The sequence below is a fragment of the Pneumocystis murina genome (genome assembly GCF_000349005.2).
Source record: "Pneumocystis murina B123 chromosome Unknown supercont1.16, whole genome shotgun sequence".
NCBI lineage: Eukaryota > Fungi > Ascomycota > Pneumocystomycetes > Pneumocystales > Pneumocystaceae > Pneumocystis > Pneumocystis murina.
The window spans coordinates 184,927-209,966 of record NW_017802374.1 but is presented as its reverse complement, the minus strand read 5'-3'; the positions used below and the strand labels follow the sequence as shown (position 1 = coordinate 209,966).

Genomic DNA, 25,040 nt, shown 5'->3' with positions numbered 1-25,040 from the left:
TAATAACATTTATCATTACATAATATATTAGATTAAACTTTAACACCATATTAAAATAGAACCAGTATTATACATAATTTTTTATTCATATTTATAGAAGAAAAATTCAAGAATATATTACTATAGAAAAATTACATAAATTCTAAATTGTTTTAAAAAAATCAAAATTAAACATTCTAAATATTTATAAACAAAATTATGTAATTTATTCGAAAAAACCTATTCCTCAAATAAATAATTTAAAGCATCATAATTGATTTTCTTAGAAAATGTTCGTTGTTGTAACATTTTTTTTGCAGATTCTACTGGTGTAGATGGCAGATTTATACTATTGGAATCTCTCGGTTTACGTTTTTTACGCTAAATATAAATTTTAATCATAATAAAATCAATACAATAAATTTTATACCTTTTTTGTCTGACGTCCAATACCAGCTTTAAGATCAGATTCTAATTTCAAACGTCTCGCTAGATAATCTAAAAATAAAGATATAGACAAATATATATAATATTACCTTCTTGAGCAGCAAGATATTCCCTATTTAGTTCCATCCAAACTTGAGTTTTTGCCAAAACCTCAGGCTCACTCAAAATAATCTGGTTAATTTCATCATCGTCCATATCAGAAAGAGTTTCATAACATTTATCAGAAGATTTCTTAGATTCTAGTAGAATAAATATTTTTCAAAAAAATATTACAATCATTTACCTTGAATAGCGATAGACATTTTCTGAACATTTCTATCTTGTAATACAGATTCCATCTCACCCTTCAAAAAATTGTCATCTAATTCAGCAACAAGATCATCTGAATCCACTAATTTCAACGGCAGTAAAATCTTTTTACTAGAATACTGATTCCCTGTAACAGTATTTAATGCCTCTGTCTCATACTCCTTATGACTATTCAAAAGCTCTATAGTTTCAATATCTTTTTTCCTTCGTTCTTTCTTTCTTCCTTGAAGATATGAAGGCGGATCATGAGTTTGTTCGAGCCATATAGTTCTAAAGTCTTGAACTGTTAAATCACCAGATGCAGTTGTTTTAAACTCTTCTAATCTTTTTCGAACAGTAAGATCACCAACTTTAACTATATGTACAATTTCTTCTACACTTCGACGAAAATTATTCATACGTGCAGCTATTAAGAGACCTAAAAAAAGTAAACCAAGTTATCTAAACCAAAGATTATATCAACATGCACCACATATTCCAGCAGGTCTTCTACCAGTCTGCATCCAATCTCTATTCATTCTCTGAACTAATCTAATGGCATCAGTAGCAACTTTATGAGTTTCTGCTCCAAATTCCAAAAGAGCAGCAAATCTCGTTATATAAAGAGATGGATCAGCAAATGGAAGAGTAATATGAAGAATTTGCACTAATTTAAGAAATGTTGAACCAAGAGTAAAAACATTAATCTTATTTACAATTAGAAAAATATCAACAATTCAAGCTTTACCTGAAGAATATCGGAAAAATCAATAAGCATATGAGATGTCCTTTCTAATCTACATACTATATATAAACAAGATGCAATAACATATTGTGATCGACGGCCTTGAATAAAATTATGTGTAACTGCAAGAGTAAAATAACGAACAGCCGTTTCAGCATGTCTCTCTGACAAATGCAATGCAGCTGCTAATGCGTTAATTCTTCGACGCCCTAAAAAGTCAAGATATTTAAAAACAGAAAAAAAATACCATTAGTTATAGTTTGTTCCCTAGATTCCAATGAATTCTGTTTACGGTAAGGACCAATAGCACGTGCATGAGCTAATATTTCATAAAAAATTATTTTTTTCAAAAAAAAAATTACTCTGATCAGCACCGACAAAAGATCCTTGAACTATAGCTGCACCTGAAGACGCTTCACCAAATGTAATTTCAGAGACAATTACATTTTCATCAATCACATTTCCACAGGAAATACAATAAGTAATACCTGAAGAAGAATCCGCTTCAAGATTAGAACCTCCACACCCTGAACAGGTTGACATTGGAAGATTATCCCTTATCGATCGTATAAAATTACATGAAATTCCGAAAAAATCACATTACATCATTTAAATATCAAAAAAAAAAAGTAATAATAAAACTTTATTACTGAAATCGCATTTTTTGAAATAATATCTTACGTATAATTTCAACTATTTTATGTTATTTCAATTTAACATAAATATGAAACATTGAGAATAAAAATATTTTTAATATTAACAACTGATAAACCTTCTAAATCTAATTTATTATACATTATCCATATTTAAAACGAAAACAATATTTTTTTTTATTCAAAAACCTAAATAAAAAAATAAATACATTAATTTATACTTTAATAAATACTTTATTAGTATTTATTTGTAAACTTTTTATTTTTAATTAATATAAAGCTATATATCTATCCATATCATTTTTAATAAAAAGATAAACCAATTTTAAATTCAATGTATTATTTTTAGTATATTTTTTTTTCAAAAAATTATAAAAATACTATATCACTATTCAATATTTTCACGAATCAAAATAAAAACATTAAAATATAATATTATAATACTTTTAGTATATATATAACATTTAAAAATATAAGTCTAAATGATCTTTTTTAAAATTTAATTATGCAATTAGAAAAAAATACAATTAATCTTATTAAAAAGCTATCAGAAAAGCATCCTAAACCTCAAAATATTTTATATTTATATGGAACAGCAGGCTTTCGTATGAAGTTAATAATAATATTAATAGTTATTTTATATTCATAATAAGTAGTCATAAACTTTTGGACTCAGTTATGTTTAGATCAGGACTATTTTCGTCTTTAAGATCCAAAAAATTACAAGGAAAAACAATTGGAATTATGATAACGGCATCTCATAATCAAGCAGAAGATAATGGGATAAAACTTATAGATCCTTATGGAGAAATGTTAGAAATATCATGGGAAGAGCATTTTAACAATATTTCAAATGCTGAAAATACAGATATTTTAATTTCACTAATTGAGGAAATGATTTCCTCTCAAAAAATAGATCTTAAGATAAAATCAAACGTTATTTACGCGGGAGATACAAGGTAAAAAGCATATTTTATAAATATAAATTAATTATTCAGACAATCGAGATTAAATTTAATAAATTCTCTTGTAGATGGATTATCTTGTTTCGAAACATCGTGGACAAATTATGAATTATTAACTACACCGCAATTGCATTATCTTGTACGTAGCATTAATACAAAAAATACACCAGAAACTTGTGGAAAACCAACGGAACTTGGATATTATATTAAACTTTCAAAGGCATATCAATATTTAATGAAAGATCAAATTTGTCAAACACCCCTTTATGTTGATTGTGCAAATGGGATCGGTGCATTAAAATTAGAAAATCTTTGTCATTTAATAAACAAAAATATTTTAAATGTTAAAATAATCAATAAAAATACGAATATTCCATCCGATCTTAATAGAGAAGTTTAGATAATTAAATAACATCTTTTTTTTTAATAGATTTAGTGCGGAGCAGATTTTGTTAAAGTACAACATAAATTACCATTAGGAATAGAAACAAATACAAAAGGTCGATGCTTAAGCTTTGATGGAGATGCTGATCGCATTATATATTATTATATAGATTCAGGTATTTATTATTTTATTAGTTTTATCTATAAAAATTATTCTAGACAATAATTTTAAATTATTAGATGGAGATAAAATAGCATCATTAATAGCTATATTTATGGTAGAGCTCATAAAAACAGCATCAATTGATGTAAATATTGGTATAGTACAAACGGCTTATTCTAATAGAAGTTCTACAAATTTCATTTCAAAAATATTAGTAATATACTCATATTTTTTATGTTTGAATCTAAAAAAGATATCATTAGAAAATACCGGTAAACTGTGTGTTAGCTGGAGTAAAACATCTTCATCATGCTGCAATGCAATATGATTGTGGGATATATTTCGAAGCTAATGGTCATGGAACTATTATTTTTTCTAAAAAAATGGAATTCCTTCTAACATCATATCAAGAAAAATCGCCTATACAACTAGCTGCCATAAACTATCTTAAAGAACTGATTAATTTAGTAAATCAAACTATAGGCGATTCGTTATCCAATATGCTGTTAGTAGAAGTTATCCTTGCATATAAAAATTGGGGTATAGAAGAATGGGATAGTATTTATACGGATTTTCCAAGCAAAATGATAAATGTTATAACAAAAAATAAAGAGCTTTATGAAACAATAGTAAATGTTAAAATAATCATTATTTAAAATATTTAATAGAAATTATAGGGTTCTAATTACAGACTTGTCAAGCCAAAAAAAATACAACAGAAAATCGATGCTTTAGTTTCAAATTATAAGGAAGGAAGAGCATTTATTAGAGCATCTGGGACAGAAAATATAGATAAGTACGAAATATATCTATATAATTAAATTAACATAAAATCAATTAGAGTATATGCAGAAGCATTAACAAAAAAAGATGCAGATGAGCTTGCATTTAAGGTTGCTCAGCTAATTTACTAAATACTTATATATATATTTGAACATATATAATATATGATATCATAAAAAATTATTACATGAAATATTATATCTACAATTAAAAATCTTTCAGCTACAACTCAACAACTATTCATAATATTAGTTATCTAAATATAGCCTCTTGTACACCTTTAACATTTTTTGACTCAAAATTACTATCTAGAATTAAAAATTTATACCAATAATATACAATAGGAATAGTCGCCTATATTCTATTTAGTTAACTAAAAAATAAAGGGAAATACCATATGCCATAAACTATGCGCATCAAACAAATATAAAATAGGAGGGAAATCAAAAATCTCAAAACACATAGCAATCATAATAGCACAAACAATATACATAGGCCATAAAGCAAAAGGCCTAGTACCGTAGTTAGATAAAGAATAATATACCCATAAAATATTCTGAGAAAATCCAATAAGTACATTAGCAGCCATATTATATGAGTAATTAAATTTCACAAAAGATAAATATATAACATGAATCAAGAAAGCAAATATACAAGTAAATGCCCATAAATAAACAAAAAAGTTATAATTTCTGCAAAGATCTAAGCGAAAAATCCTAAGAGGAGTAAAAAAAAAACTCCATAAAGTAAGTGCTCCTGCAGAAAAATAATCAGCCCTTTCAGTAAATTTAAAATCCCTTATATGATAAACAGCACTCCAGAACCATGTATTTAATCCTAAAAGTGCATATATAATATAAAACTTTTTAAATACATAATCAGAAGGAATCAATAATTTTATCCAACAAAAACCAAGATAATGAACGTATCCATTTAATATAGAGAAAACCACACTCGCAGGCTCCTGCATGGCTAATATTCTGATAAAATACCATTTACCCCAAAATTGCTCTTTTTGTAATCCATTCTTTTTTCTATACAACGTTACAATTCTTTGACATGAATAATCACATTCACTTTGACAATCCCACATTCCTATTCTTAAAACAAGAGAAAGTCTTCCTCGAATAAATTGTCTAGGGGCATCTTCTCTACAATTTAAAGCAACACATGCAGATACACAATTCTTAAATTCAGGAAGCTCATTTCCCCTACTACACAAAACATAGACGATAGAAAAAAAAGGGAAAAGCAAGAATAAAGACTTAACCATATATATTCCTTAATATAACCCATTCAAAATTTCAAATATATACCAAAATTCGTTAAAAATGTATACACGAAAATTAATTTGTAATTTTTTTTTTAAATAACAATGATATATAACATAGCTACTTTATTAATATATTACATTTAAAAATATTATCAATAATTATTTTTATCATTTTAATACAACTTATTTTAAATATTTATAAATACAAAATAGCGGATAAAAACATTTCGAGATCATTAAAAAATCGGTTTTTATAATGTTAATAGAACATGTTTATAATTATTTTTAATTGTTTATATTTCTAGCGCGGAAAGATAAATAAAATGGGGGGTAATAGTTAGAAATTAATATTTTCTATGATTAATTTTATCAACTTTTAATAGTTATTTAGAACAAAATAAAGGCTATTGCTACTATTTGGATAATTACATAATAATATGTGAAAAATATGCCAGAATTCACTAAATCATTATTCTTTTTATCAAAGTTCAACAATAAAATTTGTAATATAAATCAATTTAAATCAAATCAATTAATACATGAATCATCTAATTCTCAGTTATCTTCTGAAGCATCTAACGATTTTGCATTTAAGGAATCTGAAAAACAATCATCTAGCAACAGTGCTAAAGTGTCTGAATCAGTCTTTTACAATAATGATAATTCTAGTTTAAAAAATACTCAAGTAAATCAACTCGAACCTTTAAATATCCAAAACTAATATAAAAAACATAAAGTCATCACTAAATCTTTCAACTTTATGCAATACACAAGAGTCTCCATCAGCCTTGTCTGTAGAATCACCTAAAGGTCGATTAATTATAAGAATAATCCAAGCAAGAAATTTAAAAGTAAAAAGTATAGATGTATATAAATCCATTTAAGGTGTGCAACTATTAACTATACTAGGCAGAACCTTATGTTATCTGTACATTTGAAAATAACGAATTTATATCTCGAGGACCTGTTATGGATCACAACGAGCCAATGCGTGGGATAGCTATTCCAAAGTCTCATCATTCATCAACATATCTTCATAATACATATGAAAATGGTTTAGTAACCAGAAAAAACAGTTTTTCAAATGTCATATACACTGCGAATAATCCTTTCTGGATGTATCAAGTTATATTGTATGTATTAAACTTATTTACTTTTTTCTTAAAAACACAGCGATGTTATCGATTTAAAAAGTAATATTGATATAAATGTTTATGATAGAAAGAATCATGGATCTTTTCTAGGGCATGTACAGATTAAGCCTATTTTTATACATAAAAAAGAAACAAAACACTGGTATAAGTAAGGAATTCAAAAAAAAAAAAATAGTTTCTAATAACAAAAGATTAGAAACTTTAGAAAAAGAAGATGAGAATATTGCAGAAATTCATTTAGAAATGATATATGAACAAATTAATAAGCGACATTATGGTCCGGACGATTTTGAAATACTAAAACTTATTGGGAAGGGTAATAAATTACATGCATAATTTAATACTTTTTCTTAGAAATTATAAGGCACTTTTGGCCAAGTTTATCAAGTAAGAAAGATCGACAATAACAGAATTTATGCCATGAAGGTTCTATCTAAGAAAACGATAGTCCAAAAAAAAGAAATCAAACATACTATTGGTGAAAGAGATATATTAGTACGTACTACTATTTCGGATTCACCATTCATAATTGATCTTAAATTTTCATTCCAAACACCCACAGATTTATATCTAGTTACTAGTTATATGAGTGGAGGAGAACTCTTTTGGCATCTTCAAAAAGAAGGGAGATTTCCAGAACCCAGAGCTAAATTTTATATAGCAGAGCTAATTCTTGCATTAGAACATTTGCACAACCATGATATAGTATATAGGTCTAAATGTTTTCTTAAAGTATTTTTTTGCTTACAAGTCATTCAGGGATCTTAAACCCGAAAATATACTACTTGATGCAAATGGTCATATTGCATTGTGCGATTTCGGGCTGTCTAAAGCAAATTTATCTTCTAATTCCACAACAAATACCTTTTGCGGAACTACTGAATATTTGGCCCCAGAAATTCTTTTAGATGACTCAGGATATACTAAACTAGTAGACTTTTGGTCACTTGGTGTCCTTGTATTCGAGATGTGTTGTGGTTGGAGTCCATTTTATGCAGAAGATACACAGCAAATGTATAAAAATATTGCATTTGGAAAAGTTCGTTTTCCTAAAAATATATTAAGTCTTGAAGGAAGGAATTTTGTAAAAGAGGTAAAATTGCATATCCTAATATATTATAGCTTGCTAACTAAAACAGCTTTTGAATAGGAACCCTAAACATAGACTTGGCGCCACTAGAGATGCATTGGAACTTCGAGAACATAGTTTTTTTCATGATATAGACTGGGATGCACTATTAAAGAAAAAAATTCCACCACCATTCAAGCCTGTAATCTCGGGAGAATCTGATGTTAGTAATTTTGATTTAGAGTTTACTTCTGCTCCAATACAGAAACCTGAAAACAATATACATGCATCCACTCCTTTGAGCTCAACTATGCAAGCAATTTTTAAAGGATTTACATTGTATAGTTTCATATAATAAAGTTATTTACTAATTTTTTCAGTGTTGATGAAAGCTCTTTTGACGATCGTTTTGAAAAAAGTTTTTTCAAACAATCTATTTTCATGGATCAAGATCAAAATTTAAACTATTGCAATATAGATGATAGCGAAAATTATCATACAGATAATAACTATAAAAACGATAGCCAAATAAATGACGATAGAACAATGAGCATTGTACAAACAGAAGATGAAATCTTTCAGGGTAATTTTGATTAAATAATATTGTTTTATAGAAAACTATAATTTAAAATATATTAATTTCTGATTGTATATTACTTTACTATTATTACATATAGTTTTTCTTTATTATTTATCTGAATAATATTTTGTATTTTTTCGTACTTAATAAATTAAATCTAAAAAATGTTTACAGGCATTATTGAAGCAATCGGACTTCTTTCTAAAATTGAGAATCATGATGGTATATCTTGGTCTATTTCTGATACTAATAGTATAATATCTGATATGCATTCCGGTGATAGTATTTCTATAAATGGAGCGTGTCTTACAATTACTGAAATTAACAATAATTCCTTCAAGCTTAATATAAGTCCTGAAACTTTAAAAAGGACAAATTTTGGTAGTATGTCTGAAGGAGAAAAAGTAAATTTAGAAAGAGCTATAACAGTAGATAAACGATTCGGAGGACATTTTGTCCAGGTAATTTAACTTATAACATATAATTTTAAAAATTCTAGGGACATATAGACACTATTGCAACTATCGTCCAAAAAGAATCCAATAATCAAGCAATTATATTTACATTTGAGCCTTATAATAAAAATATCTTAAAATATATTATAGAGAAAGGTTATATTGCTATAGATGGCATTAGGTTATATTAAAATTATTTAAAATATCGCTAATAGTTTTAGCTTAACTGTTACACAAGTTAACAACAATACTTTCAGTATAATGCTAATCCCTTATACTCAGAAAAAGACGGTTACATCTTCTAAAATAATAGGTGATACCGTAAATGTAGAAGTAGATCAAATGGGAAAATATGTAGAAAAACTATTGCAGGAACATATAAAGAAACTTAAATATTAAAACAGTTATTGATTAAACAATAAATCCTATATTATTAATGCTGTATAATATTTAATATAATTTCTATTAATAATTTTTATCAAGATCCATATCATCGCGTTTCCTTTTTGCCAAAACAGTCATAGATTTTGAAATTCTCTTCTTATGTTTCTGTGTTTGTTTCTTTGCTCGCGTATTATACATATTTTTCATTTCTATAATTGCTTCTCTAACTCAACGTTAATCTCAAAATTTTTCCCTTATAAATGAATACCTTTGAGCTTCACTAACCCTTTCATTTAACAACATTACTACTTCTTTATCTGTAGAAAATTCATTCATTTTATTGCCAAGCGCCTTTTCAATTCTCAAAAACAACTCCAAATCATATTGAGTAACTAAAGAAAGACTTTTACCAGATCTACCTGCACGAGCAGTACGACCAACTCGATGAATATACGTTTTCGAATCAGTTGGTATATCATAATTTATAACATAATCAACAAGAGGACTATATGAATCAGTATTCAATATAATAGAATCATTTTTCTTACATATCCAAACCCCTTGCAGCAACATCAGTAGCTATAAGAATATTAAATGATCCTGATTTAAATTTAGTTAATGCACCAAGTCTTGAAGATTGACTCATTTGACCATGCAAACATACTGCAGAAAACCCTAAATGACGAAGCAATATAGTTAGCCTTTGAGCATCACTGCAAGTACGAGCAAACGCTATAATTGATTGACCAGCAAGCTCATTAATAAGAAATACAAAATAAGTATCTTTATATTTAAAGGGGAAAAAAAGATATGACTGAATTAATGTTGATACTGTTGAATATTTAGTAGATACTGCTATACGCACAGGATTTAACAAAGATGCACGCTGAAGTTTTTCTACTTTAGAAGTCATAGTTGCAGAAAATAAATAGGTATTTCTTTCTCTAGGAATAACTTTCAATATTTTCTCAATAATAGGGCCAAAATTCATATCAAGAAGCTTGTCTGCTTCATCAAGAACCTGATATATTAATTAAAACAAAAACAAAATAAATATAACTTTATACTAAATATTTTATTGTCCTAAGAGAAAAACCTTTAGTATTTTCTAAATGATCTTGTAAACGACCAGGTGTACAAACTACAATATGTGGCTTCTTATTTAATGCTATTGCCTGAGAAACCATATCCATACCACCAACAATAACTACACTTTTCAAGCCAAGATTACTACCAAGAGCAGAAAATTGATCAGAAATCTATTAAAAATTAAAAACATATAAACGAGATAAAATAAACCTGATAAGCTAGCTCCCTGGTGGGTGCTATAACACATGCAAACAAAGAACTTGGTTTTTTCCATAAAGCTTGAATAATAGGTAATGCAAAAGCAGCAGTTTTTCCAGAACCCGTTTGGGCTAAACCAATAATATCCCTCCCTTGTATAGCCCATGGAATTGCTTCTTGCTGAATAGGAGTTGGTAATTCAAACTTTAAAGCTTTACATATATCACAAAGCTCATCTATTAATCCCTATAACATTTTTAGATAAACTACTTAAAAAAAAAATTATACAAGATCTTTAAAATTCTTTTTAACTGAAACCTCATTATTAAAAGAATCATTGCCATATATGACTGTTTCCAGCATAACTATTCCATATAGATAATTTAAAATACATTATAAAAAATATCGGCGAATTTTAAAAAATGTAATTTAAATTCAAATGGTAAAAACAAAGGTAAATTATAATTAATAAGGATAATAATTACTAAAAAAACAAAGAAGAAAAGAACTCATTTAAGAAAAAATGAAGAATTATCGAATACTCGTATACCAAAATCGGTACTTTAAACTTTTATTAAATATATTTCTTATGTTCTTAGATGGTTATACGTGCTGGTGCATCAAATGTTGGGTCTAGTATATCCCAGCTTGCACGAGACATTAGACGTATGATGGAGCCACATACTGCAGTTCGATTAAGAGTATTAATATTATAAAAATATAACAAATTAATATATGAAAGGAACGAAAAGCTAATCGACTTAAAGATTACATTGCAATGTCTCGTCCTTTAGGTATTACACATTTGTTATTATTATCAAAAACAGAATTAGGACCTAATATGAGGATTATTCGAAGTCCACATGGACCAACTCTATATTTTAGAATAAAAACATATTCGCTTTGTAAAGATATTATAAAAACACAAAAAAACCCTAGATCTCCAGGCTCTGAATTCCTGATGCCACCTTTGGTAATACTCTTTAAATATATAAATTATATTTATTTTTTTAAGCTTATTTTAAATAATTTTATCTCTGGAAAAAAAGAACTACCTCATGAAACTCTTTTAACATCAACATTTCGTAACTTATTCCCTGAAATATCTGTCAAAAGAACTCAGACATCATATATTAAAAGAACATTACTTTTACATCGAGATCCATGTAAAGGTTATATTGATTTACGTCATTATGCTATTGTAACAAAAAATGTTGATATTTGTCAACCAATTAGAAGAATTTCAACAAATTTGGGCATAAAAAAAAAACCTTTACCAAATTTGGGTTTCATTAAAGATATATCAGAATATGTGCTTCACAATACAGGATTTATATCTTGTGAAAGTGATTCGGAAATAGATGATGATGCAATAGTTGAGGTCAAGGAAGAAACTAATATGAAAAACTATTCAAAAGAAAAAATTCAAAAAAAAGCTATAAAATTGATTGAACTTGGCCCTAGACTACAATTAGAACTATATAAAATAACAGAAGGGGTCTCAGAAGGAAATATTTTGTTTAATAAGAGTATTTCTAATACATTGAATGAAGAAATAAACTTTAAGGAAGAACATTAAAAATTAGTAAAAAACAAATAACTAAAAATATAAGAAATAACAGTAATAGATATATGAAACTTGAAAATAAAGACTTAAGATAGATTTTTTATACATTTAATAGTAATAATGTTGAAAATAATTAGACAAATATTTTTTTTTAAATAAATACTTTTGAACAATTCACTTTCTAAATCGTAACTTTCAATAATACCTCATTATATAATATAAATATTATGACAACTTTAGGTATTTATTAAAGTATTCTTCTATTTAATCTTAATAAAGAAACTATAGAGGATCTTGAAAAGATAGAAAAAAATGATGAAATTCTAGATACAACAAAAGAAAATTTATTTACTGATAATAATAATATAGACATAGAATTTTTAAATGCACCAGTAGAAGAATTAATTAACAGAACAAAATTGCTTGAAAATGATATAAAGGAAAGCATTGATGAGAAATATCTATTATTATTTAATTAATACTATTCAGGTTATGCGTTCAGAATATCAGCGACTTATTCATGAACAAAAAACTATGGAGGAAAAAATTAAAGATAACGAAGAAAAAATCAAGAACAACAAACAGTTGCCATATCTTGTAGGAAATGTAATCGAGGTTTTAGATATGGATCCTACAACTGAAACAGAAGAAGGTGCAAATGTCGATTTAGATGCAACAAGAAAAGGAAAGTCAGCTGTTATTAAAACTTCGACACGTCAAACCATATTTCTTCCTCTTATAGGTCTTATAGACTCAGAAAATCTTAAACCAGGAGATCTTATCGGTGTTAATAAAGATTCATATTTAATTCTTGATACATTACCACCTGAATATGATAGTAGGGTCAAAGCTATGGAAGTTGATGAAAAACCTATGGAAACTTATTCGGATATCGGAGGTCTAGATAAACAAATAGAAGAACTTGTTGAAGCAGTTGTTTTACCTATGAAACAGGCAGATAAATTTAAATCTTTGGGTATTCGACCACCAAAAGGTAAATAAATATAATTATTTCTTTATCAATAATAATATTTAATAAGGGGCATTAATGTATGGTCCACCGGGTACAGGAAAAACCTTATTAGCTAGAGCATGTGCTGCTCAAACAAATGCAACATTTTTGAAACTTGCTGCTCCTCAACTCGTTCAAGTAATATTGAAAAATTCTGATACATCTATTATACATGTTAACAAACTAATTGCAGATGTTTATTGGTGATGGTGCAAAATTAGTTAGAGATGCATTTTCTCTAGCAAAAGAGAAAGCTCCAGCTATTATTTTTATAGATGAACTAGATGCCATTGGAACAAAGCGTTTCGATTCAGATAAATCCGGCGATAGAGAAGTTCAAAGAACTATGCTTGAGCTGCTGAACCAATTAGATGGATTTAGTAGTGATGAAAGAGTCAAAGTTCTAGCAGCAACTAATCGTGTCGATACTCTTGATCCAGCATTATTACGAAGTGGAAGATTAGATAGAAAAATAGAATTTCCTTTGCCAAATGAGGAAGCAAGGTGTTAAGGTTTTAAATATTTAAACATTTTTTCTAATTTAATCTAGGGCAGGAATCTTACAAATTCATTCAAGAAAAATGACGATTGATAATCAAATTAACTGGAATGAACTAGCGCGAAGTACTGATGAATACAACGGAGCTATGTTAAAAAGCGTATGTGTAGAAGCGGGTAAGACATTATATATTTTTTGTATTTAGATATTTATAAATTATTCAAGGGATGATAGCTTTAAGACAGGGAGAAACTAAAATAAATCATGAACATTTTGCAGATGCAGTTAACGAAGTTATGATGAGAAAGAAAACTATAAGTAATTTCTATGCATAACTTTTTCTATCTTATGCATTGTATAATATAGTCACTTATTTTAACATGAATATTTCCTTTAAAAGAATGATATATTGTAATAATTTTCATAAAATATAAAAATTTAAAAAATTCTAAAATCAAAAAAGTAATTTTAGAATTATAAAAAATATTTCATTATACTTTATAACTCGTAGTTTCATGCAAAAATTTGTTTTAAAAAAATTATATCCGTAATGTTTAACAGAAAAATACAAAATTTGGACTATTATAATACAAACATTATAATAAAAATAAAACACTAAATCATAGAAATATTTAGGAAAAAATACAATTTTAAATATAGATATTAACAACTCATATTCAACTAATTTACAACAATCAAACCAATATCATTAAAAGCTAGAATTTAAACATATATCGAAATAAAATACAATAATTTAAGTATAGTTTTTAACAAGTAACAAATCTAATAAATAAAACCCTACAAATAAAAATTCACAATTTCAATATAGAATTTCTTTTTAAAAATATAATTATTAATAAATTTATAATTGTCATTAGCTTCCTGAATAGAAAATTAAAAGACAACTGGTAAAAAAAGTTATAACCCAAATACTAAAATCTATAATTTAAAAAACAATTTGAATTATCAAACGCATTTTTCAATTTTTAAATATTCATAATTCTTTTCTTCTTCTTGTCTTTCTTTAATCGCATGTAATATTTCTGAAGAACAAACTTTATAAACATCTTTTGGGATATCACTCAAGTGCACACACGAGCCAGAAATGGGTCTTATTTCCATCAAAGTTTCGAGAATCACTTTTGAACCAGAATTAACCTTATCACTATCTATTCCACCTTGCCATCTTACTGAAGTAGGCTGAGAAGTAGCAAATCGAAGATGAGTATTTGTATGTGGTTCATAAACACCAAATGCCCACTTTTCTCTTCTTTGAATCGTTAAAAAACTATTGTATCGACTAAAACATGATTAAAAAATAGAAACCAAAATAAAAATAACCTAGCAGATCGAGCATGTTCTAACATCCAATTTTCATCAGTAATAGTAACCTTTCTTTTCTTTCTATATATTTCAGATTCAAATTCCGGATTATATTGATAAACAGAACTAGTACCGAGCGAAGATATGTGATGATTTTTATCATACTCCATATTTTCAAACAAAAGTTTATTATCAGAATTTACATTATCTGAACGGGTTTGACCTTTAAAAGTAGAACTTTCCCAATAATCATCAACAACCTGCTTTCCTTTGATTATAATACGAAAACCAAATTCACGAAAAACAGATCTTGCCGTAACTACGCCAACTGAACGTCTTTTATATGATTCAGGAATAATATTCCTTTGAACTAAGTCCAACTTTTCTTCCTCATTAAGTATAACATTATACAAAGATGAATGCTTTAAGAAAAAAAGATACGGATCACGATATCCCAAAACATAAGCCGGCTCTGTAGAAAGCATATATAAACGATCTCCACGTCCTAAAACAGTAAATGTCCTACATCGATATTTTCTTCCATCCTCCAAAACACCAAAGTTATTAACTTTTTTCTCACCAGAAAAATCAATTTCGTCTAATACAATCTCATCATTCAAAACTTCCTTTTCAACCCAAGATATATCTTTCGGTGCTTCTGAAATATGCAATGAAAGACCCTTTGGCTTTGGAGGTCTACCTCTCCGAATAACAGTTTTATTATTTTTTATCGATGAAGCACCATAATCATCATCAGAAAGACCTAAGTTCATATGTTTTATACTCTTTTTCCTGCCTCTTCTACCAGGAACAGCGGATATTTCATCAGCATGATCACCATCACCATATTCTGAACCACCTGGAGAACATAAATCATTGAATGTAGCGCTCATTTAAATAAAGATATTAAGTCAATTACTGCAAACAATACCTAATAAGCCTTTATATGCAAGGAAAATACTTCTATAGTTCCAGGTTCCCTATAAATCATTTGATATTTTTAAAAATTATTAACATTTAAAATAATCGATTTTTTAAAGTTCGAAAACAAATTTAAAGTTTCAAAATTTTATAAAACATAAACTACTTCATTTTAAATTAATAACCTACTAATTTTTTATATTTTAAATCATAATAAACAATCAAAAATACAAACATTTTACTAATTTCTAAGATTTCTATAATGAAATACTACTAAAAATAACACTAATATATATAATCACTGCTTTTAAAAATAATATAATATAAAAACACAAAATTAGTTTATAACAGAAATTTTCATAAAAAAAACTATTTGTAATACTTAGAATTCATTTTCTTTTATTAAAAAAATTATAAAAATTAAGTTATATTTCTGAATAAATATACATATAATTTAAAATGTATAAAAATTAATGTAGATACCTAATAAAACTTTTAAGCTAATCATTAGATATAATTAATATCAAAAAACAAAGAGAAAATTAATAAATATCTCTAAATTATTTAATATATATAAAATATAAACAATATTAAAACAAATAATTATAAAGCTCATAATAATACAATATATATTTTTATTGTATATATTTCTAAAACTTTATAAAGTAATTTTTACAATAAAAAATCTAAATACATATTTAGCATAGAATGGTTATAGTTTTTTATTAATAGATAATAAATTTATAATTAGAAATAATACTGTTTATATATAAATTATTTTAAAACAAATAAAAATATTCTTACTCATTGAAAGATCTACAAAAATTAAATATTTCAAAAAAACAATTTTGAAAATAGAAAAATTGACGTAATAAATTCATATAATTGTATATATCAATTTTCAAAGCAATAAATATCATATTCATATAAATTAAAATAAAAGACTTTTCTATATAAAAACAATCTAATCTAATATAATATTAAGAAAACTAATACAAAAAAATTAAAACAAAATACGAAAACATGATAAAAACCAATATACTTAAACATATTAAAAAATCAATAAAATTAATTATTAATCATAAAAATATATTAACAATAAAAAAATATATCTTTTCAAAAATAATATGACAAATTTTATTATATTGTTTAAAATATAAAGTAATATATTTTTTTTTTAATTGTTTTTTTTAAAAATAATCCAAATCATTACTTTAATCAATTATATAAAATTTTATCTCATTTTTTCATTATAAAGTTCTTTTACATACATAGCTATTACGAAAACAAAATATCAATCAAAAATAAGTCTAAATGCTCATAATATCCAAAACAAATAATTAATCTGTAGAAATATATAACTAATTATATATAGACTATTATTCAAATCCTGTTCAACTTTTTCTTTTCAAAAAAATATCTTAAAATTATTTATAAACAAATCTAAAATAAATCTACCATTTTTATCTAAACTACTTTTTCTCATAAACTAAATACAAAAAATCACTCTTAAATTACCTTTAAGTAACTCACTGTTCCTTATTTTTATGAAAACTCCAATAGCTAAGACATCAAAAATTGTTCACTGAATATTTAAAAAGTATTTCGTAAAACATGTTATTGTATTGCAAAACATTTAAAATTAATAAATCCCAATATCTTATTCACAATAAATTTAAATAAATAATCATATCTATTTAAAAAAAAAAACTAAATTATGTAAAAATTCTATTTAAATAAACGACTTTATCATGCGAATATTCTAAAGAAAAAAAAATACGTACTTTTATCTATATTTAATTTTAAATTAAATATAGTAAGATTTTATTAAAAGAATAATCCTATAAATAATCTTTAAACAAGATGTCTAATCAGTATTATGAAGGGAGTCAACAGATATCAAATAGATACATTACAGGACAATATAGCAGTCAAGGATCAGACATAAAAAATATAGGATATGAATCAGAGCCGAAACAAACATTTCAGCAAAGTACATTACCTATGTACCAGCAAGAAATAAAGATATCTAAGGAAAATCCTCAAATTCAGACCTTTTGGGTAAGTTCTAAATAAATCAAAATGAAAATAAGCTTTTTAAATTTACATAATATGCTGATCAAATAAATTTAATAGCCTCAAACCGACAGAGAATTTATACAGGATCATCAAAAGGCGGATGTGCATGCAGAAATGGAACTTAAAGAATTAAATGTAGAACTAAAATGCGATGAAGAAATGTCATCTGCATCTAGTATAACCGGAATGACAAAACATAAAGGTATATCATTTTAAATAGCTTATTTTTATAGGAAAAATATATGGTACTTATATTGTATATAGGACGGAAACCAAAATACCTTAAAAGCAGATTATCTCAAGGTGGATTAAAAAGTACTCCTCGAAGTCGAAAACATGATAGCGTATTATTCACTAATTATTTCGTTTATCAGAAATTTAATCTAATAAATAGGAAGATGAGGATGAAGATTATAACATGGAAGGCACTAAAACAAAATCTGGCAGAAAAATACACCGTCCTACTCAATTTAATCCTGCTGCAAAAACTCCTAGTAATATTATTACTTTATTTCACAATAAGTATTTAGAAATTTTTAGGCAAAAGACGTGGTCCTGGCAGAAGATCTGCTCAGGATTCACACTTCTGTATTATTTGTCAACGAGGCCACAGTCCAAGTTCTAATAGGATCGTATTTTGTGATGGTTGTAATTTTCCATACCATCAACTATGTCATATACCAGTTATAGATGATCTTGTTATTAGTTTATCTGATTCAGAATGGTTATGTTATATCTGCAATAAAAAGCGTGTTAAAAGGACATTAATGACAGGTGCTACAGGTGCTAATCTCACAGAAGAAGAGGTTTTTTTTTTTAAACCAAGATGAAAATCTATTTTTAATTTTTATTTAGAAAAAAACATATCTTGCATCTCTTCCTTTATCACATTTAGTGGAACTTTTATTTTTTTGTGAAAAAATGTGTCCAAGTATACCATTTTATGCACCTAATACTCGTGAAGTTCTAATGGAAATCCGACGTGCTAAAGAAGAAGCAATCATGAATGAAAATTCCATTACAGAACAGCTAAATGGAGAACATTTTGATCCAGAGTCAATATTGGATGATTCAGACTTAAGTGAAGCAGCTGATTCAAATGCGGATCCAGATAATCTTAAAGGAGATCTTCCAAGTTATGAAAATATGATTATAGAAGCACTGACATCAATTCATGAACCTAGAGGGGTTCCACCTAGAATTATATATGAATGGATGGAGAGGTATCTAAAAGTTAATTTCATGGATTATTTATATTTTTTTCTTAGCAATTATCCAACCTTAAATCCAAGATTTAGGGCATCTGCATCCCAAGCATTACAAAAAGCAGTAAAAAAAGGAAAACTTCAGAAAGATGGATCAAATTACTTTTTAAATACCGATTATAATGGAAAATATGTAATAAATTCCTTCTTTTTTTTTTTTATCTTATTTGTTAAAAAGGTATGCAATTCCAAATTGTCTCAACAGCTACAATTACAGGAATCTATTCATAAAAACTCTACAATTAACATGGCATCATCTATTTCATTTTCTGAAAGCCAATTACAACTTGTAATTATCTTAAAATATTATATTCCTAATTGATATATGTTTAGGGCACACTTCCTCATCTCCAACAAGGATTAAAACTCCCTCCTGAATTACAGGATTCTCAAAGTTTCCTCATAGATGACAATAACGAGGTTTTTAGTCATACAGTTAACCCTTTACCCCAACAGTTAGATGATAATTCTCAAAAACAAGACATATCCAAAATATTAAAAGAAAGTTCTAATTTAGTGAATAAATTAGAAAACGATGTTATAAATATTCATCATGCAGATACAACTAACCAATCTTTGCAAACTGGCGGAAATACGATAATCGGTAATTAATTTCCAATATTATACTTATTAAAAACAATTATATATAATTTACACTGTCATTTTTCCTGTAAAATAAATTTACTTATTTTAAATTTATTTATAATTTTATCTTTAATTATTTACTTGGCCTTTTTAATTACACTATTCTAGTATTAAATATAAATTATTCATATTTATAAATTTTATATTATCGTTTATGTTTAACCAAATCTAATATTTTTAAAATGCCAGATCTAACAAAAATATTTTTTGAATATTCAAATAAATATAGCATTAGCATTTCTGAGATTAACAAGAAAACAGATATACAAAAAAAATGTTCAGAAGATCCATATATTAAAGAAGCATATCAAATTGTAAAAATATTATTAAAAAAAAATAAGATAACATATATATAGTTTAAACATATTAGTGAATTAAAAAAATTCTTAGATAGCATACGACATGCATATCTTAATATAGAATCTAGAGAATCTATAGATTTTCAGTCGTTTAATAGACAGCATACTTCTATTCTTTCATGCAGAAGTTTAAAAACATTATCAGACAAACAAAGAGAAGAAATTGACGTAAAAATAAGGACAATTATTAAAAAATGTAGAGAAAGAATCCTAAAACTTGAAGATTTTGAAAAAAGTAATAACAATTATAAACTAAATTTAAAACATAAATTTATTTAAACAGATAGAAAAGCAATGCTTAAGAAAACAGGGTTCTTTACTTTGTTTCTTCAAGACTCTGCAAAAAAAATAGAAGAACTAATTTCAGAACATAGAAATAGTATAACGTGGTTTCTTAACAAAAAATTAAAAGATGTATCTCGTATACATGAAGAACAACAACACATTAAACTATTACGGCAAATAGAAAAAAATAAAAGGTAACTTTTAAGTTATAATTAAGTTTTTTAATGTAGAAAAGAATTGTAGATTCTGCAAATATAATTTCTATTGAAGCAAATAAACAAACTACTGAAAATTCTATGATATTTAATTTAAATACAGACTTATCAAAAGAGCAAGTTCAAATTCTTGAAACAGAAAACAATGAAATGCTTGAATATTTTGAATCAACACTTGATCAAGTAAGGTATATAGATTTTAAACTTTAAAAATATGTTTTTTAATAAATCTTAGATCGGTACAAAAATCTCTATCTGAAATTTCAAAAATACAAACAGAATTAGCATCTCATATAGAAGAACAATCATTTATAACTAATAGACTATGCGAAGAAGCTCTATCTGCTTCTCAGCTAATAAAAAATGGTAGTACTCAATTAATAAAGACTAAAAAGAGAAATAGAATATCAGCAAAACTTATTACCTGGTTTCTTCTTATATCATCATCCATATTGTTATTATTAGATTGGTATAATTAGGTTTATACATTTCAATATAAACTATAATTATAAAAATCTTCTTAAAATACATATTTAGAAACATTTATATTCTATATAGTTTTACAGTATATCACCATTTTTATATTTAACACTTCATTATATAAATCATGATTTCATTTATTTTTAGTTCTGATTTTTCAAACTTATAATATTTAAAAATACAACCTGCTTGGGAAATATTTCCATAACCAATGAAATTATCTTCTAAAATATTGAAATCCAGAATAATATTCCCAATTAAATCATATTTAAGAATTCATTGTGTTTAAAATAAAATGAATTATAAACTTCTATTTTTATCGTCTATGAAAACTTAAAAAACATCAAAAGAAAATAATACTACATTATCAAGGCATTTTTCGAAATTATCATACTACCTATCTAATTTCAATAGTTAAAACAAAAACTTCTCACTAACTTTTTTGAAAATATAAATCCAGAAAGAACATTAGAGCTATTACCATACAAACTCTCAACTCGATTTCGTATTCTAAGCCCCAAAAGAAATTTCTTCCATCTATAAAGGATCTCTTTTTCTCGTTTTTTTATTTCCTTTTCAATCTTTTTTTGCTCATCAAATATCCATGCTTCAAAACAAGTACTAGCGTTTTCAGTAGCAATCAGAATACCCGTTATAATAGGAATTGCACGCTGATTTTTAAATTCAAATCCCGTAACAGCATCAGAATAATCAAAACCCAACTTTTTTGCGATCCTCCCAATTCCATGATAAGGCAAATGAGTAGCACCCTTAGGTATCATGGAATCAACAAACACATCTATATTTCCATAACCATTCTTCGGAACAATTCCATTAACTACGGGAGGAGGAATATATAATTCCGTTTGAAATTCAGCATACAATGGTTGTATAGCCAATTTGTTAGTTTCGAAAGCAATAAGTTCATTTTCTCGTTTTCGTGATAGTGTGACACTCCTTGGTTTAACAATTTTAAGTGGTAATTCTCCTGATTTTATCTGTCTACCTTCCCTATAATAACATTCTACAGATTTACATAGCAAAATATCAGATCTATTAAAGACTCTCTCTTCTTTTAATTTATTTCCCTTCCCAAGCATAAAAACATATACCGGAGATACTCCAGGACGAACTACTTCCTGTCTTTTAAGATGACGCTCAAGAATATAGCTGAAAAAATCAATATTAATACTATAATATTATATTTTATACGTTGGATGCGTCTTGTAATCATTTATGGTAATATTCTGTATTTTCTTAGACAAATTTTTCGGTTGTAAATCATTATTTTCTTTTAAATCTATATCCTATAAAAATTACAAACTAATTTTATTAACAATTTATCAGTACCGATAGAACTGGCCTTTTAAATATGTCAACAAGCTTCTCAAATGAAGTATATTTGTCTCTTTCAAGAGTGGTAAGTTTTACTCGACTAAAAGTTGACATATTATTTAAATATCTAAATGTAACATCTTTTGCGTATTCATCAACTTCAAAAGCAACAATATAGCTTACATTCATTTTAGTTTTATTAAGAGCTTTAGTATTTGGTATAAAAAAACTCCTATCTGAAGATATAACACAATTTAAAGTCATACACTCAACAGAATACCATATATCAGCATTTTCGTCATAAACTTCAGTCCAAAAAACAGGATAAGGAAAACAAGAATCAAGTACTAATTCAATTATTATTGGGTAATACTATACTAATATAATTATCACCTAGTTCAGTTTTATCAACTAAATTTTCTTCAGATTTAATAAAAGTATTATCCAATTCATTTTCAGAAATCCTAATAAAATTACTTATCTACTAATCATACAAAAGCAGATACCCAACACGTGCTTTTTTCGAATTTTTAAATTTGTCATTTGAGCATTTTTTTGATTCAAAACATTTTTCCTTATGAATTTCATAATCTTCTAAATTAAAATTTAAACCTATAGGTTGCAATGAAAAAATAAGTCTAGCATTAAAGCCAAAAGCTCTCAGCAAAGATGTAAGAATCTGAGTTCCTGAATCCCTACTTCCTTTTAAAAACGTAGCAATTTTACGAAATTCATAAATTGATTCAATAGTTTCAAATAAACATGCTTTCTAATCAAACTGTGAGTTTTTATATAACAAAATCATAAAATATAACATTTTTTAAACAAAAATCACATTTAGTCGAATAAGAATCTAATTTTCCTATTCCCAAAGCAATTATTTCAAATCGCTGTTTAAACCATTTTAAAATCATTAATAGCATTTTTTTAAAATTTAAGAGATCTGATCGTTTATTCAAAAGAATTTGTCTATAGTTTTCAATTTTCCCAAAAAGCAAAGGAGATTCTTCTTTAAGTTTATTTCGTAAAATATCATGAGTTTCTTTGTCATTAATCCATTTATTTCTAAAAAAACCATGAAAAACCAAGCATGTAAGATGAAGAAGATATATCTGAACTCTAATATTTCTCTTCAAAGAATTAATATTTGAAACTTTTCTATCTCATTAATTTATCATATAAAAATATCAAATAAAAAAACTACTTTTTAAATTTCGATTTTTTTTGATTATTCAAAACAATATCCAAATTTTCAAGAGAATCATCTTTCAAATCCCCATCTTTCAATGATATCTCTAAATAAAAGTTAAAAAATAAAAAAATAATATAGTTCACTTTGATAAATTTCCACATCTTCCCAATCTACAGAACTTTCACCAGAATCTTGAAAACATGAATCCAAAAGATTTGATTCAAATTTATCATCCAGGAATTCTTCAGTCTTAAAAGAGGTATTTTTAGAAAAGTATTTGCTAGTTTGATCATAAACAATTTTCTTATCTATTTTATCTAACAAAAAAAATATAAAAAATAAAAATAGAAGATTTATAAATCACCTGAAAGCTTTAAATTATCTTCGTTATCACTTAAAGAATCACTCCTATTTCTTTTTATATTCTTTACATTATTTAATCTTGACATTTAAACCTCTATGAGAATTTGAATTAATTTTTAAACTTATTTTTATAATATTCCAAAAAAATGTTATATTTTATATAAAGATGATTATAAACAGATATATATTATTCCTCCAGAATGCAAAATCTTAAAAAAAAAGCATATTTTAACAGAGCTTCATTTTAATAAAAACCCAAAAAATCTTAATAAGAGATCTTTATTTGCAAATTCATAATTATCTAGATAAAAGTAATATACAAGTTAAATTCAAGGAATAAAAAGCAAAAAATACTAAATACAATACTAAATCCAAAAACGAATAACAAATAAACAAGCCCCTAGAAAACAAATAATTATTTTATAATCATTTTCTAATAATGAAATAAACCAGTTAAAGACTTTTTAAAATCAAATATAACTCACAAAAATTAGTCTCAATACTTCCACCAAATACCGCCCAAATAAAACATTCTTTTTTATAAACATCCATATTAAAAGTTGAAATAGAAACTAAATATCTAGTTCAATATTCCATGAACAAATAATTTAGTCTCTGAATTATTCTACTTCAATATACCAAATATCTAAAATATACTCAAATCATAAAAATAATTCAATTTAATCAAGCAAAAAGCCCAAATATATCAAAATCGACTCCAAAAAGTACCAAAGCAAGTAATAGAGCCAAAATAAAAAAAAAAGCAAATTATTAAAAGATAAACATCACAAGTTGATTTCATCCTAAAACAAATCTCTAGAAAAAATACTGGTATTGATAAGGAAGTATAATCCGGACCTGATAAACATAACTTATGAAGAAAATAATTGT

At 26.1% G+C, this 25,040-nt stretch overlaps 12 protein-coding genes across 12 annotated transcripts; 7 read left to right on the top strand and 5 right to left on the bottom strand.

Moving 5' to 3' along the window:
• Positions 1-219: 219 nt before the first annotated feature.
• On the bottom strand, positions 220-2,002 carry PNEG_03554 (hypothetical protein; the record flags this gene model as incomplete). Its single annotated transcript, XM_007877456.1, has 8 exons — positions 220-360; positions 410-468; positions 516-665; positions 710-1,153; positions 1,199-1,421; positions 1,463-1,668; positions 1,707-1,778; positions 1,822-2,002. The coding sequence occupies 8 exons, from the start codon at positions 2,000-2,002 to the stop codon at positions 220-222; spliced, it is 1,476 nt and encodes a 491-aa protein (XP_007875647.1).
• Positions 2,003-2,556: 554 nt separating this feature from the next.
• PNEG_03553 (hypothetical protein) lies at positions 2,557-4,538 on the top strand (the record flags this gene model as incomplete). The annotated part of the gene is made up of 8 exons (XM_007877455.1): positions 2,557-2,724; positions 2,769-3,071; positions 3,111-3,471; positions 3,514-3,637; positions 3,681-3,838; positions 3,888-4,253; positions 4,302-4,420; positions 4,466-4,538. Exons 1-8 carry the CDS (start codon positions 2,618-2,620, stop codon positions 4,536-4,538), a joined length of 1,611 nt encoding a protein of 536 aa, XP_007875646.1. The 5' UTR covers positions 2,557-2,617.
• Positions 4,539-4,659: 121 nt separating this feature from the next.
• Positions 4,660-5,712, bottom strand: PNEG_03552 (hypothetical protein; the record flags this gene model as incomplete). Its single annotated transcript, XM_007877454.1, has 2 exons — positions 4,802-5,712; positions 4,660-4,761 (listed from the first exon to the last, which is right to left on the bottom strand). Exons 1-2 carry the CDS (start codon positions 5,678-5,680, stop codon positions 4,660-4,662), a joined length of 981 nt encoding a protein of 326 aa, XP_007875645.1. The 5' UTR covers positions 5,681-5,712.
• Positions 5,713-6,128: 416 nt separating this feature from the next.
• On the top strand, positions 6,129-8,500 carry PNEG_03551 (hypothetical protein; the record flags this gene model as incomplete). The annotated part of the gene is made up of 9 exons (XM_007877453.1): positions 6,129-6,365; positions 6,418-6,546; positions 6,590-6,813; positions 6,854-6,982; positions 7,026-7,150; positions 7,199-7,547; positions 7,594-7,927; positions 7,974-8,242; positions 8,284-8,500. 9 exons carry the CDS (start codon positions 6,129-6,131, stop codon positions 8,498-8,500), a joined length of 2,013 nt encoding a protein of 670 aa, XP_007875644.1.
• Positions 8,501-8,647: 147 nt separating this feature from the next.
• Positions 8,648-9,337, top strand: PNEG_03550 (riboflavin synthase, alpha subunit; the record flags this gene model as incomplete). Its single annotated transcript, XM_007877452.2, has 3 exons — positions 8,648-8,944; positions 8,983-9,119; positions 9,160-9,337. The coding sequence occupies 3 exons, from the start codon at positions 8,648-8,650 to the stop codon at positions 9,335-9,337; spliced, it is 612 nt and encodes a 203-aa protein (XP_007875643.1).
• Positions 9,338-9,403: 66 nt separating this feature from the next.
• PNEG_03549 (ATP-dependent rRNA helicase rrp3) lies at positions 9,404-10,972 on the bottom strand (the record flags this gene model as incomplete). The annotated part of the gene is made up of 6 exons (XM_007877451.2): positions 9,404-9,545; positions 9,591-9,827; positions 9,871-10,343; positions 10,390-10,581; positions 10,622-10,855; positions 10,898-10,972. 6 exons carry the CDS (start codon positions 10,970-10,972, stop codon positions 9,404-9,406), a joined length of 1,353 nt encoding a protein of 450 aa, XP_007875642.1.
• Positions 10,973-11,018: 46 nt separating this feature from the next.
• Positions 11,019-12,308, top strand: PNEG_03548 (hypothetical protein). Its single transcript, XM_007877450.1, has 5 exons — positions 11,019-11,063; positions 11,108-11,167; positions 11,209-11,310; positions 11,352-11,582; positions 11,625-12,308. The coding sequence occupies exons 1-5, from the start codon at positions 11,049-11,051 to the stop codon at positions 12,186-12,188; spliced, it is 972 nt and encodes a 323-aa protein (XP_007875641.1). The 5' UTR covers positions 11,019-11,048; the 3' UTR covers positions 12,189-12,308.
• A 98-nt stretch (positions 12,309-12,406) lies between these two features.
• On the top strand, positions 12,407-14,022 carry PNEG_03547 (26S protease regulatory subunit 6A; the record flags this gene model as incomplete). Its single annotated transcript, XM_007877449.1, has 6 exons — positions 12,407-12,416; positions 12,465-13,170; positions 13,217-13,326; positions 13,382-13,692; positions 13,739-13,863; positions 13,913-14,022. Exons 2-6 carry the CDS (start codon positions 12,627-12,629, stop codon positions 14,020-14,022), a joined length of 1,200 nt encoding a protein of 399 aa, XP_007875640.1. The 5' UTR covers positions 12,407-12,416; positions 12,465-12,626.
• Positions 14,023-14,567: 545 nt separating this feature from the next.
• On the bottom strand, positions 14,568-15,903 carry PNEG_03546 (hypothetical protein; the record flags this gene model as incomplete). The annotated part of the gene is made up of 2 exons (XM_007877448.1): positions 14,568-14,987; positions 15,029-15,903. The coding sequence occupies 2 exons, from the start codon at positions 15,901-15,903 to the stop codon at positions 14,654-14,656; spliced, it is 1,209 nt and encodes a 402-aa protein (XP_007875639.1). The 3' UTR covers positions 14,568-14,653.
• A 1,824-nt stretch (positions 15,904-17,727) lies between these two features.
• PNEG_03545 (hypothetical protein) lies at positions 17,728-19,927 on the top strand. Its single transcript, XM_007877447.1, has 9 exons — positions 17,728-17,992; positions 18,068-18,212; positions 18,275-18,354; positions 18,405-18,504; positions 18,551-18,816; positions 18,866-19,233; positions 19,279-19,408; positions 19,454-19,564; positions 19,609-19,927. The coding sequence occupies exons 1-9, from the start codon at positions 17,795-17,797 to the stop codon at positions 19,885-19,887; spliced, it is 1,677 nt and encodes a 558-aa protein (XP_007875638.1). The 5' UTR covers positions 17,728-17,794; the 3' UTR covers positions 19,888-19,927.
• Positions 19,928-20,102: 175 nt separating this feature from the next.
• PNEG_03544 (hypothetical protein) lies at positions 20,103-21,258 on the top strand (the record flags this gene model as incomplete). Its single annotated transcript, XM_007877446.1, has 5 exons — positions 20,103-20,234; positions 20,277-20,514; positions 20,563-20,758; positions 20,800-20,967; positions 21,015-21,258. 5 exons carry the CDS (start codon positions 20,103-20,105, stop codon positions 21,256-21,258), a joined length of 978 nt encoding a protein of 325 aa, XP_007875637.1.
• Positions 21,259-21,632: 374 nt separating this feature from the next.
• PNEG_03543 (hypothetical protein) lies at positions 21,633-24,235 on the bottom strand (the record flags this gene model as incomplete). The annotated part of the gene is made up of 10 exons (XM_007877445.1): positions 21,633-21,660; positions 21,698-22,429; positions 22,472-22,566; positions 22,610-22,941; positions 22,988-23,058; positions 23,101-23,363; positions 23,410-23,752; positions 23,799-23,889; positions 23,930-24,103; positions 24,151-24,235. 10 exons carry the CDS (start codon positions 24,233-24,235, stop codon positions 21,657-21,659), a joined length of 2,190 nt encoding a protein of 729 aa, XP_007875636.1. The 3' UTR covers positions 21,633-21,656.
• Between the last annotated feature and the right edge of the window lie 805 nt (positions 24,236-25,040).